Raw genomic sequence first — 13,439 nt, forward strand, 5'->3', positions numbered from 1 at the left:
AGTTCCATCACTTCATGGCAAATAGATGGGGAAACAGTGGAGACACTGTACTTTTTGGTCTCCAAAGTCACTGCCGATGGTGATTACAGCCATGAAATTAAAAGATGCTTGTTTCTCAGAAGAAAAGCTATGACCAACCTAGACAGCATATTAAAAAGCAGAGACATTACTTTGCCAACAAAGTTCCATCTAGTCAAAGGTATGGTTTTTCCAGTGGTCATGTATGGATGTGAGAGTTGGACTGTGAAGAAAGCTGAGCACTGAAGAATGATGCTTTTGAACTGTGGTGTTGGAGAAGACTCTTGAGAGTCCCTTGGACTGCAAGGAGATCCAACCAGTCCATCCTAAAGGAGATCAGTCCTGGGTATTCATTGGAAGGACCGATGCTGAAGCTGAAACTCCAATACTTTGGCCAGCTGATGCGAAGAGCTGACTCATTTGAAAAGACCCTGATGCTGGGAAAGATTGAAGGCGGGAGGAGGAGACGACAGAGGATGAGATGGTTGGATGGCATCACTGACTTGATGGACATGAATTTGAGCAAGCTCCAGGAGCTGGTAATGAACAGGGAAGGCTGGTGTGCTGCAGTCCATGGGGTCGCAAAGAGTCAGACACAATTGAGCGACTGAATTGGAAATGGACAGAAGTGGATAGGTTAAAGAGAAATATAGGTGGTGAAATCAGTAAGACGTGAGGATTAATTGGATATGAAAAATGAGGGAAAGAGAATCAAAGATGATGTCTTAGTTCTGCATTGGATGGAACCTGAGTACTGGCTTTCAAGCTTGCCCCAGCGTTTACTGCCCTCAGGGGCTCTCAGATTCTGCTCTGTGTGCACAGCGTCCTGCTGCCAGGTTTATGGAGGACACTTGGGTCTGCTGTTTGCATGCACGTACACAACCTTTCATCAGTCTGGGATATTTGGAGACTTTTTGAATCCTCCTATGGCTCTCTGTCTTCTTGGAATTTCCTGATAAATCTTTGATTCATTCTCTGGTTTGTTGCTTGCCTCATATAGGACCCAACTACAGGCTATTGGCCACTGCTGCTGCTACTGCTGCTAAGTCGCTTCAGTCGTGTCCGAATCTGTGTGACCCCATAGATGGCAGCCCACTAGGCTCCCCCGTCCCTGTGATTCTCCAGGCACGAACGCTGGAGTAGGTTGCCATTTCCTTCTCCAGTGCATGAAAATGAAAATTCAAAGTGAAGTCGCTCAGTTGTGTCCGACTCTTAGTGACGCCATGGACTGCAGCCCACCAGGCTCCTGCATCCATGAGATTTTCCAGGCAAGAGTGCTGGAATGGGGTGCCATTGCCTTCTCCGATTGGCCACTAAGATAGACTAAAAATGTTCCTACCTAGTGAGTCCCCGCCAGCTGTGAAAGTGAAGTTGTTGATATTCATGTCCTTCCTTTCCTTGGTTGGTGAATCTAGGGGCGGGGGATATATGGGAGAAGCTCTTGGTATGAATTGCAGAGATTCATGGTGTTCTTACTGAAAGTTAAGTAGTTTTCATGAATAAATATTTTTAATTTTGTTACATTCAGTTAGTTTCCAAGCTGAAATTTGTCAGCTTTTTAAGTTTCTTTTTGAGAAAAGATTTATTAACCTCTTTATTGTCATGACAAGTAGTCAGAAGTCTGTGGTTGAATTTTGGTCAGAGTATCCACCCATGTAACCACCTCCTTAATCAAGATACAGAACACTTATTTCAAGAGGTACCTTTATACCTTTTACCAGCCATTTTTCTCCCTTCTCCATCCTGGCCTGAGGCAATTACTTGACTGTTTTTTTTCCCCCCACTGTTGATTATATTAGTCTTTTCTAGAATTTCAAACACAGTTATACCTCAAATACTATGGTTCAGTTCCAGACCACTGCAGTAAATCAAAATAAAGTGAGTCACATGATTTTTTTGTTTCCCTGTGCATATAAAAGTTATGTTTATACTCTACCGTAGGCTGTTAAGCTTGCAGAGTCTAAAAAAATAATTTTGTTGTGGTTCAGTTGCTTAGTCGTGTCTGACTCTTTGCGACCCCATGGACTGCAGCACACCAGGCTTCCCTGTCCTTCGCTATCATCTGGAGTTTGCTCAAGCTCATGTCTATTGGATCCAATTGGTGATGCCATTCAACCATCTCATCGTCTGTTGTCCCCTTCTCTTTCTGCCCTCAATCTTTCCTAGCATCAGGGTCTTTTCCAGTGAGTCAGCTCTTTGTATCAGGTAGCCAGACTATTGGAGCTTCAACTTCAGTATCTGTCCTTCCAATGAATGTTATGGGTTGACTTCCTTTAGGATTGATTGGTTTGATCTCCTTGCTGTCCAAGGAACTCTCAAGAGTCTTCTCTAGCACCACAGTCAAAAGCATCAATTCTTTGGCGCTCAGCCTTCTTTATGGTCCAATTCTCACATCCATACAATGTATATATTTAATTAACGGGGAACTCTACCCAATACTCTGTAGCGGCCTATATGGAAAAAGAATCTTAAGAGTGAATATATGTATAACTGATTTATTTTGCTGTACACTTGAATCTATTAATAACACAAAATTTATAAATTGACTATAATGAAAATGAAAAAGTTGCTAAAAATTGCTGTCATCTGAATCTTCATTGAATTATAGTAGTAACATAAAAAAATCACTGATCAAAAAAAAGAAAAAAAAATGAAAAAAAAATCATTGAAAGTGGGTCACCTTGATAAATATAATGAAAAAGTTTGAAATGTTGCAAGAATTACCAAAATGTGACACACAGATACAAAGTGAGGAAAATACTGTTGGGAGACTTGCTCCACACACGATTGCTACAAACATTCAGTTTGTAAAAAAATGCAGTATCTGCAAAGTGCAAAAAATGAGGTATGCCTGTAAATGGAATCATATGGTATGTACTTATTTGTGTCTTGCTTTCTTTGCTCACCATAATGTTTTATGTAGTTTAATTGGTGAAGTAGTTTTCTGTGGTATGGATAGACCACAATTTGTTTATCCATTCCCCTATTGGTGGATATTTGGGCTGTTTAGAGATTTCGTCTCTTATGAATAGGGCTACTAAGAACGTTGACTTTATTTCTTTTGGGTAAATACTTGAAATGGCTAGGTCATATAGTAGGTGTATGTTTTACTTTTTAAGAAACTGCCAAACTGTCTTTTCAAAGTGGTTGTACCACTTTATATTCCTAACAGCAATGTATTAGAGTTCTAGCTGCTCCTGTATTCTTATCAATGCCTGATCTTTTTAGTCTTTTAAATTTTAGCTTTAAATGCTAGTGGATGTGTAGTGGTGTCTCATTTTATTTTTTCCTTATCAATTTTATTGCAAAATGATTTATGTGTAATAAACTGCATCTATTTGAAGCATACAGTTTGATGAAATTTTCCAGTTGCATACACTTGTGAAACTGCTGCCAAAATCATGATACAGTAGGTTCCCATCACCCTCAAAAGCTTCCTCATGCTCTCTTCTGTCCTTCTCTTCTTACACTCCTGAACCTTAGTAATCACTGATTTACTTTTTATCACTATAGGTTAGGTTACATTTTATTTAAATGGAATAATACAACCTTTACTTTTGTGACTGGCTTATTTCTTTGGCTGTGCTGCGTCTTACTTGCTGTGTTTGAACTTAGTTGCAGGATGTGGGACCTAGTTCTCTGACCAGGGATTGAACCCGGGTCCCCTCCTTTGGGAGCGTGGAGTCTTAACCACTGGACCACCAGGGAAATTTTTCATTCAGCAAAATGATTTTGAGGTTCACTCGTATTTTTGCCTATGTCCTTTTTATTGCTGAGTAATATTCTGTTGTATGAATAAATCACAATTTGTTTATTCATCTATTGATGGACATTTGGGTCATCTCTTGGGCTTCCCTGGTGGCTCAGAGGGTAAAATGTTTGCCTACAACGTGGGAGACCCGGGTTTGATCCCTGAGTTGGGAAGATCCCCTGGAGAAGGAAATGGCAACCCACTCCTGTACTCTTGCCTGGAAAATTCCATTGATGGAGTAGCTTCAGTCCATGGAATTGCAGAGTTGCACATGACTGAGCAACTTCACTTCTTAGTGCTTGACATTGTGTGAAAAGCTTCTTTGAACATTACTGTACAAGTCTTTATGTGGTGATATGTTTTTGTTTCTGTTGAGTAAATAGTAGTAAGCAGAATGACTGGCCTGTATAGTAGTATACATTTAATTTTAAGAAACTGCCTGACAGTTTTCCAGAATGGCTTAAAATTTTACATTTCCATTGGCAGTGTATGAGAGATCCATGTATTCCTCATTCCTGCCCACATTAGTGTTTTCAGTATTTCTAATTGTAACCATTATAATGGGTGTGTAGTGTTATGTCATTGTGGCTTTAATTTCTATTTTGATAACTAATGATGTGGAGCATCTTTTTCTGTTTGTTTTGCTTATTGACTGTTAGTACATTTGCTTTTGTGTCCATATCTTGCTCATTTAAAAAATTGGTTTGTATTTTTATTATTGCATTATGAGAGTTATTTGGGCTTCTCTGGTGGCTCCAGTTGGTAAAGAATCTTCGTGCAGTGCAGGAGACCTCCTGTAATGCAGGAGACCTGGGTTTGATCCCTGGGTTGGGAAAATACCCTGGAGAAGGAAATGGCAACACACTCCAGTATTCTTGCCTGAGAAATCCCGTGTACAGAGGGGCCTGGTGACAGTTAATGGGGTTGCAAGGTTGGACACGACTTAGCAACTAAACCATCACCACCATAAGAGTTATTTATATATTGTGACTATGAGTCTTTTGCAAGATATATGCATTGCAAATATTTTCTCCCATTTTATGACTGGTCTTTTTGTTTTCTTATTGGTGTTTTTTGAAGAATATAAGTTTTAAGTTTAGTTTGTCAGTTTTTAAAAAATTCTGTGTCTTTTACTCTTTGTATCCTGAGAAATCTCTGTTACTCAGGTCACAAAGATTTTACCTTTCAGTGTTAGAAGGCATGCACACACAAAAAAACCCCAAAATGTAAAAAGGTAAAATAGTCATAATTCTTAAACACAAAAACACTAGGAGACTGGTTATGCACATCAATTTAAATCTTTGGGTTGTTTCTGAAAATGAAGGGGTTTGGTAGTTCTAAACTCTTGGATTTTGAGCTCCTTTGAGAGTTGGATAAAAGCTATAAGAATTTTTCCCAGGGAGCATACAAAAACAAGACAGTTTTATACACAGTTTCAGGAGATTGTGAATCCCTTGAAGCCTAACCATAGGTCCTTTAAGGGCTTGTGGATTGGTTAAGAACCCTTAGCTAGCAGTTCTTTAAGTATTTATCTAAGATTTATCTCTTTAATTTGCCAGATTCCATTATACTTTTACCTCAGATGTCTTAGCTGTTTCTTTCTTGGTCTCCAAAAAGATTTGTTTTGTTTTTCTTTGGGTAATTTCCATTATGGCAGTAACAGACCTAAGTCTAAAAGGAGGGATAGAGTGAGTGGTTAAAACTGAAAACTTTAGTGATTTTAGTAATTTATATTAGAATATGGCACTGTTTATACAAAGTTTTGTGTTGTGTGTGTTTTTTTAAATATCTGTTACAGTTTGGTGTTTGAAGAATTGTTCCCCCAACTGCAGGATTATCATTAAAATTAATTCATTTTACTTTAGGAAGTAAAAATATGTCTAATTTGTCTAAAAATTTGTCTAATAGTGTTATAGGTTAAATCCTTCCACATATTCATGTTTGATAAATTTTTTCCTTGCAAATTGACAGTTCATGTCTCGTTATCTAACGGGATGTTAGTATTTTGTGTCAGTTTGTACTTTTTAAATATAATCAATAGCTTTTTTCATTTATGCTATAAATATTTTTCTAATTTTATTGTTACTATATGTATTTAAATATATATAGACTCAAAAGTTTAGGTGGTGGGCGCCTGGGCTGGTCCCTAGCTGAGCCACCGCCCGCTGGCTGGTCCCTGAGGCTGCTGGTGGGGTGGGGGTGCTGGGCGCTCAGCCTTTCGCCATGTACACCTTTGAGGTGCACGATGAGAATAGCAACGTCTGTGCCAACAAGGTGTTCTGGCTGCTGCTCGCCACTGGCCACTGGAAGCTGCTGCAGTGGGACAACCCCAGGTTCAGCCTGATGCTGGAAGAAAGAAACCGGCTGCCCTTCGGGAGACTGGATTGTGAACCTGGGCTGATGCAGTTGGTGAATTACTACAGAGGGCCGACAAACTGTGTCACAAAAGCGTCTTTAGTGAAGCTCATCAAAACCAGCCCAGAACAGGCTGAGTCCTGCACATTGTTCTGCGAGTCCTACGTGATTTATCCAGCCAACCTCAAGACTCTAGTTGCTCCAGCTCAGAATGGAATCCATCTACCGCTCCATAGTTCAAGGACAGACAACAGAGAATTTTTCCTGACTTAATATAACAGAAAGAAAGAGGAGGGAGAGGGCAACGCTTGGATTGCGAAGTCATCAGCCGGAGCTAAAGGTGAAGGCATCCTCATCTTCTCAGAGGCTACAGAACTGTTGGATTTCATAGACAACCATGGCCAGGTGCACGTGATCCAGAAATACCTGGAGCTCCTGCTGTTCCTGGAGCCTGGTCATCGCAAGCTTGACATCCGAAGCTGGGTCTTGGTGGACTGTCAGTTTAATATCTACCTCTATAGAGAGGGTGTCCTGCAGACTGCTTCAGAACTGTATCAGGTGGATAATTTCCAAGATAAAACGAGCGACTTGACTAATCACTGCATTCAAAAGGAGTACTCAGAGAACTATGGGAAGTATGAAGAAGGGGAATGGAATGTTCTTTGAGGAGTTGAGTCAGTACCTAACAAGTGCTTTGAACATCATCCTGGAAAGTAGTATCTTACTACAAATCTTTTGGTTAAATGTGTCTTGATGGAGCTTTGGGAGTTTGTGCCTTTCAAGGAATTGTTCCATTTCAGTTGTCGAGTTTAAGGACAAAAATTATTTGTTATATCCCTTTATTATCCTTTTAATATCTATATTATCTGTAGTGATGAAACTTTTTAAAATCCTTATGCTTAATCCTTCAGTTACCTTATATTGGTAATTTATATTTTCTCTCTTTCACTTGGGCAGATTGGTTAGAGGCTTATCAGTTTTATTAATCTCAGAATTCTAAAAGTCAGCTTTTGGCTTTATAGATTTTCTCTGTCATTATTGTTTTCAATTTCTTCATGTTCTTTATTATTTTTATTCTTCTCCTTTTGAGGTGCTTGCTTTTCTTTTCTTTTTCTAGTTTCCTTAAAGTATAAGGTCAGGTCACTGATTTGAGATATTTAGTTTTTTAAAAAAATACAAGCATTTAATGCCATCAGCTTTCCTATAAGAACTCCTTAGCTGCATCCCACAGATTCTGCTTTCGTGTTTTTGTTTTCATTTTATTAAAATACTTTCTAGTTTCCCTTGTGGAAAAAAAAAAGTTTATATGTAGCTTAAATTGTTAGAGAAATGTAAATCAGAACCATAATGAGGTATTACTTCATACCGGTCAGAATGACTAGCGAAAAGACTACACATAACAAATGCTGGAGAGGGTGTGGAGGAAAGGGAACCCTCCTACTCTGTCGGTGGGAGTGTAAATTGGTGCAGCCACTATGGAAAACAGTATGGAAGTTCCTTAAATAAAAGTAGGGCTGCCATGTGATCCAGTAACCCCACTCTTAGGCATATATCCAGAAAAGATGAAAACTCTTAATTTGAGAAGATACAGATACCCTAGTGTTCACAACAGCACTATTTACAGTAGCCAAGACATGGAAACAACCCAGGTGCCAATGTGGTTGGTTGGTTTAAGAAGATGTGCTAGTGGAGGAATGGGAGCTGGGGGAGGGGGTGAGCATGCATGTGTGTGTATGTGTGTCTGTGTATAAATAAAATGGAGTATTATGCATAAGAATAAATGAAATAATACCATTTTCAGCAACATGAATGCACTTAGAGATTATCATACTAAATGAAGTCAGATAAAGACAAAATATTATATAATAACACATATGTGGAGTCTAGAAAATAATACAAGTGAGTCTATATATAAAACAGAAACATACTCACAGACATAGTAAACAAACTTATGGTTACCAAAGGGGAAAGGAAAATTAGGGGTAGGGGATTAACAGATATAAACTGCTATACATAAAATAGAGAAGCAGCAAGGATTTACTGTATATCACAGGGAACAACAATATTTGATATCTTGTAATAACCTGTAAGGGAAAATAATCTGAAAAAATAACTGAACCATGTTGCTGTATGCCTAGAACCAACATGGTATTGTAGGTCATCTATACTAACTACAATGAAAAATTTATGTGTAGTTTAATATTTTCATCATTCTGTATGATTTCTTCTATTTCTTCAAGACCTAAGTCATTTAAAAATAAACATTAAGAATAGAAAAGAAATTTGTGTTTAGCTTCTATTCTTACAATAGGGAATGATATTCTGAGTGACTAGATTGAAAGAGTTTGAGTGTGTCCTTTATTACTATCCTCCCTTACTACTCAGGTTGTCCAGATGTTTTTTGACAATGAGATGTAACATTTTTCTTAGGAGTAATTGAATGATTAAACAATTTGAGAAGTTTGTAACACAGTTAAGGTTCTTTTAAAATCAGTATTTAAGTCAGTGGATCTCTGCTTTGGTTATAATAGAAAATCATCGGGAAAGTTTTTTTTTTTAAATTTAGGTAGATTTCTGCTGCTGCTGCTGCTAAGTCACTTTAGTCGTGTCCGACTCTGCGCAACCCCATAGATGGCAGCCCACCAGGCTCCGCCGTCCCTGTGATTCTCCAGGCAAGAATATTGGAGTGGGTTGCCATTTCCTTCTCCAATGCATGAAAGTGAAAAGTGAAAGTGAAGTCGCTGTGTTGTGTCCGACTCTCAGCGACCCCACGGACTGCAGCCCACCAGGCTCCTCCGTCCATGGGATTTTCCAGGCAGGTAGCTTTCATAGACCGTAAAATCTAGCAGTTATCTTTTTAAAGTGTATAATTTAATGGCTTTTTGTACATTCAAAATGTTGTGCAACTACCACTATGTTCCTTTTTTTTAAAAGATTTATTTATTATTTTTGGCTTTACTAGGTCTTTGTTGCTGTGTGCAGGCTTTCTCTAGTTGTGGCAAGCAGGGGTTATTCATTGTGGTGCGCGGTCTTCTCATTGTGGTCGCTTCTTTTGTAGTAGAGCACCTGCTCCAGGTGCGTGGGCTCAGTAGTTGTGGTTTGCAGGCTCTGGAGTACTGGCTCAGTAGTTGTGGTGCACAGGCTTAGTTGCCCCAGAACATGTGGAATCTTCCCAGGCCAGGAATTGAAACTGTGTCCCCTGCATCGGCAGGCAAATTCCCTGGACCACCAGGGAAGTCCACTTTCTAATTCTAACCATTTTCATCACCCCAAAAAGAAACCCAAGGCCATTAAGTAGTTACTCTGTATTTCTGTCTCCTCAAACCTCTAGTTATCTTAATCTGCTTTCTGTCTCTGTAGATTAGTCCATTCAGGATGTTTCATGTAGACAGAATCATATAATTTGTAGGCTTTTGTGTCTGGCTCCTTTCACTTAATGTGTTTTCAAGGCTTATCCATTTTGTAGCATGTATTAGTACTTTGTTTCTTTTGTATGAATGGATGTACCACATTTTGTGTATCCATTCATCATTTGGATTATTTCTGTTTTTGGATATTATGATTAATGATGTTGTTGCTGCTGCTGCTACTTCTGCGTAGCTTCAGTCGTGTCCGACTCTGTACAACCCCATAGACGGCGGCCCACCAGGCTCCCCCGTCCCTGGGATTCTCCAGGCAAGAACACTGGAGTGGGTTGCCATTTCCTTCTCCAATGCATGAAAGTGAAAAGTGAAAGTGAAGTTGCTCAGTCGTGTCCGACTCTTAGCGACCCCATGGACTGCAGCCCACCAGGCTCCTCCATCCATGGGATTTTCCAGGCAAGAGTACTGGAGTGGGGTGCCATTGCCTTCTCCATGAACATTTAAGTGCAAGTCTTTGTTTGAATACTTGTTTTTAACTTTCTTGGATGTTTGCTTGGGAGTAGAATTACTAGACGTATTTTAATTTTTTGAAGAATTGCCAAGCTGTTTTCCACAGCAGCTGCAGAATTTTATATCACACTATGAATGAATGAAACTTTTAATTTCTCTGCATCCTTGCCAATGTTTGCCGTTTTCTCTAAGAAAAAAATGCAACTTTATTGAGATATAATTCACTTACCATATAATCCATCCACTTAAAAAATACAATTGAAATGAAAAAATAGAACTGCTGTATGATTCAGCAGTTTTACCTCTGAGTATTTACTCAATGAAAACAAAACACTGATTTGAAAAGATATGTGCATACCAGTATTAATTACAGCATTATTAACAAAAACCCAAGATAGGGATGGAAACCCTTTTGCTATTGAGTTGCGAGAGTTCTTTATTCTGTATACAATTTCTTTATTACATAGATGCTTTACAGATACTTTTCTCATTTTTTTTTTTTAAACTTCCTTAATTTTGTGGTTTGGAGCACAGAGGTTTTAATAAGATGAAGCCCTGTTTATTTATTTTTTCTTTTGTTGCTTATGCTTTTGATAACATATTTAATAAACTCACCTACCCAAGATTACAAAGCTTTATGCTTATGTTCTGCCTTAGAATTTTATAGATTTTGCTCTTTCATTCAGGTCTTTGATCTGTTTCATGCAGTTCTTTATTATGTGAGGTAGAGGTCCAATTTCATTCTTTTTGCATTTGGGTATCTAGTTGTCAGAGTACCATTTACTGGAAAGACTTATAGTTTGTCCATTGAATTATCTTGGTACTTTTGTTGAAAGCAATTGACAGTAAATCTGTGTATGTTTTCTGAACTCCCTGGTCTTCTGTTCCATTGATCTTATTTTTATTCTTGTGCCAGTGCCACACCGTCTTGATAATATAGCTTTGTAGTAAGTTTTGAAATTGAGATGTGTGAGTCCTTCAGCTTTGTTCCTTTTTTTCAAGATTGTTTTGGCTGTTCTGGGACTTCTGTTTTTTCTGTTTTTCCTCTGTTTTGCATTTCCTCTGTGAATTTTAGGATCAACTTGTCTATGTCAACAAAAAAGCCAGTAGGAATTTTATTAGGAATTATGTTGTATCTGTAGAGCAATTTGGGGAATATTGCTGTCTTAACAGGGTCAAGTCTTCTAATTCATGAACATGGGATGTCTTTGCATTTATCTTTTGTATCTTCCAGCAATATTTTATAGTTTTTGGTTGAAAACCTTGCACTTTTGTTAAATTTTGTTAAGAATTTTTTTAATTTTTGGTGCTATTAAAATATAATTTGAAAATTTAATTTTTGGATTATTTATTGCTTATAGATAGCTGTTCAGTTGATTTCTGTATATTGACTTTGTATCCAGCAATCTTACTGAACTTGTTCATTAGTTGTAGTGGTTTTTTAGTAGATTTCTTAGTTTTTTTTTTTTTTTTTTTATTCAAGATCATGTCATCTACAAAAGGCAATAGTTTTACTTCTTCCTTTCCCATTGGATTTTTTATTTCTTCTTATTCCATAATTGACCTGTTTAGAACCTGTAGTATAATGTTCAATAGAAATGATGAATGCAGACATGCTTGTTTTATTCCTATCCTAAGAGGAAAGCATTCAGTCTTTTACCTTTTAGTATGATTATTTGCAGTGGATTTTTAAAAAAAGATGTCCTTTATTGGGTTGAGGCATTGATATTTAAAAAAAAAAAGCTTTTAGATGGATAATAATATGCAGTTAGAGAGCCAGTTATTTAAGTTAATGTTTAAGGAACTATGATAAATTATTATATTATTCCTACTGAAATGTCACTAAAAAATGAGATTTTATATATATTTTTTCCTTTATAGGAAAAATATAAATTTTAATTAGTAGAAGAGTTCAGAAATCCAATTTTACTTCTGTTAGATATCTTTTTCTTTTATATCACCAAATGATAAATAGCATCTAGAAAACTTATACTTTAAGCAAATTATTTTTCCTTTTGCTGCTGCTGCTAAATTGTTTCAGTTGTGTCTCTGTGCGACCCCATAGACGGCAGCCCACCAGGCTCCTCTGTCCCTGGGATTCTCCAGGCAAGAATACTGGAGCGGGTTGCCATTTCCTTCTCTAATACATGCATGCATGCTACGTCGCTTCAGTCATGTCCGACTCTGTGCGACCTTATGGACAGCAGTCCACCAGGCTCCTTTGTCCATGGGATTCTCTAGGCAAGAATACTGGAGTGGATTGCCATTTCCTTCTCCAATTTTTTTTCCTTCTATTTCAGACGAAAGGATGCCACGGAGAAAAAAAAAAGTTAAAGAAGCCTCTGAAGCTCAGAACCTGGAGAAGAAAGATGTAGAAACTACCAGTTCTGTCAATGTGAAGAAGAAGCGTAGACTTGAGGATGTATACATTGTGATATCTGATAGTGATGGAGAGGTCAGTATTCTAAAGAGTAGAGCTGTAGGTCTCAAACTAGGCCTCCTTATCTGTGACTGGTTTGTTTGTGAGACTGAACTTTAATGACATCTTGCCAGACCATGCAGCTTTTACTCAGCTTCGTAAATGGAATTAAGAATTACTTAGAAGAAAGTAGTCATACAGTTTGGCTGAGGATGGATCATAGCTCCTCAGTTTTATAATGTATTAACTGATGGTGATATTTTAAAACCATCTGAATAAATCAAATGGGAAAATTTTCATATGTCTATAAAGTGAGAGAAAGCTTTTTAAGTCTCTAGATATACTCTGTCCAATGTGGTAGCAACTAGCCACCTGTAGCTATTTAAATTTAAATTAATTAAAATTAAATAAAAGGAAAAATCAGTTCATCTCTTGGACTAGTCACATCTAGTGTCTGCTGTGTTTAGTGCAAGTATAGAACATTTCCCTTCATTATAGAGAGCTTTGTTGGACACAGCTGTATTAGATTTTAAATCTTTCCCTTGATCTGTGTTTCCATTTGTTTATTGGAAATTTCTGCCTGTTTGTAGGTCACATCCAGTAAGACAGTGAAGTAAGTCACTGTTTTTTCATCTAAGTTTACCTCTCACTCTTCTTTATCTGCTATCTCATTTGATGGTAGAACCACTCATTTGCCTCAGGTTATAAAGCTCAGAATTGTCTCTGACTCTTCATTTTATTGAATTGCTTTTGTGACTGCCTTCTTTCACTTGACATATGTTTTCAAGGTTCATCCATATTGTAGCATAGAACAGTACTTAATCCCTGTTAAAAATTTTTATGTATTTATTTATTTTTGGCTGAGCTGGGTCTTTGTTGCTGCACACGGGCTTTCTTTAGTTGAGGTGAGTAGCGGCTACTTTCTAGTTGTGGTGCAGGGCTTCTCATTGTGGTACCTTCTCTTGTTGCAGAGCACAGGCTTTAGGGCGTGCAGGCTCAGTAGTTGTGGGGCAGTTGTTAGTTG

At 37.9% G+C, this 13,439-nt stretch overlaps 1 protein-coding gene and 1 pseudogene across 3 annotated transcripts in view; both read left to right on the top strand.

Annotated features, from left to right (window-relative positions):
- UIMC1 (ubiquitin interaction motif containing 1) overlaps positions 1 to 13,439 on the top strand; it is a 133,432-nt gene that overhangs the window by 15,590 nt on the left and 104,403 nt on the right. For all 3 annotated transcript variants that reach the window (XM_040240486.1, XM_040240487.1, XM_040240489.1), the window contains exon 2: positions 12,297 to 12,451. In XM_040240486.1, the coding sequence (XP_040096420.1) occupies positions 12,305 to 12,451 (147 nt within the window). In that variant the 5' untranslated portion in view covers positions 12,297 to 12,304. The remainder of the gene's footprint in view (positions 1 to 12,296; positions 12,452 to 13,439) is intronic.
- Positions 5,804 to 6,878, top strand: LOC120864536 (annotated as a pseudogene).

Source organism: Oryx dammah, unplaced genomic scaffold, assembly GCF_014754425.2.
Source record: "Oryx dammah isolate SB20612 unplaced genomic scaffold, SCBI_Odam_1.1 HiC_scaffold_5, whole genome shotgun sequence".
NCBI lineage: Eukaryota > Metazoa > Chordata > Mammalia > Artiodactyla > Bovidae > Oryx > Oryx dammah.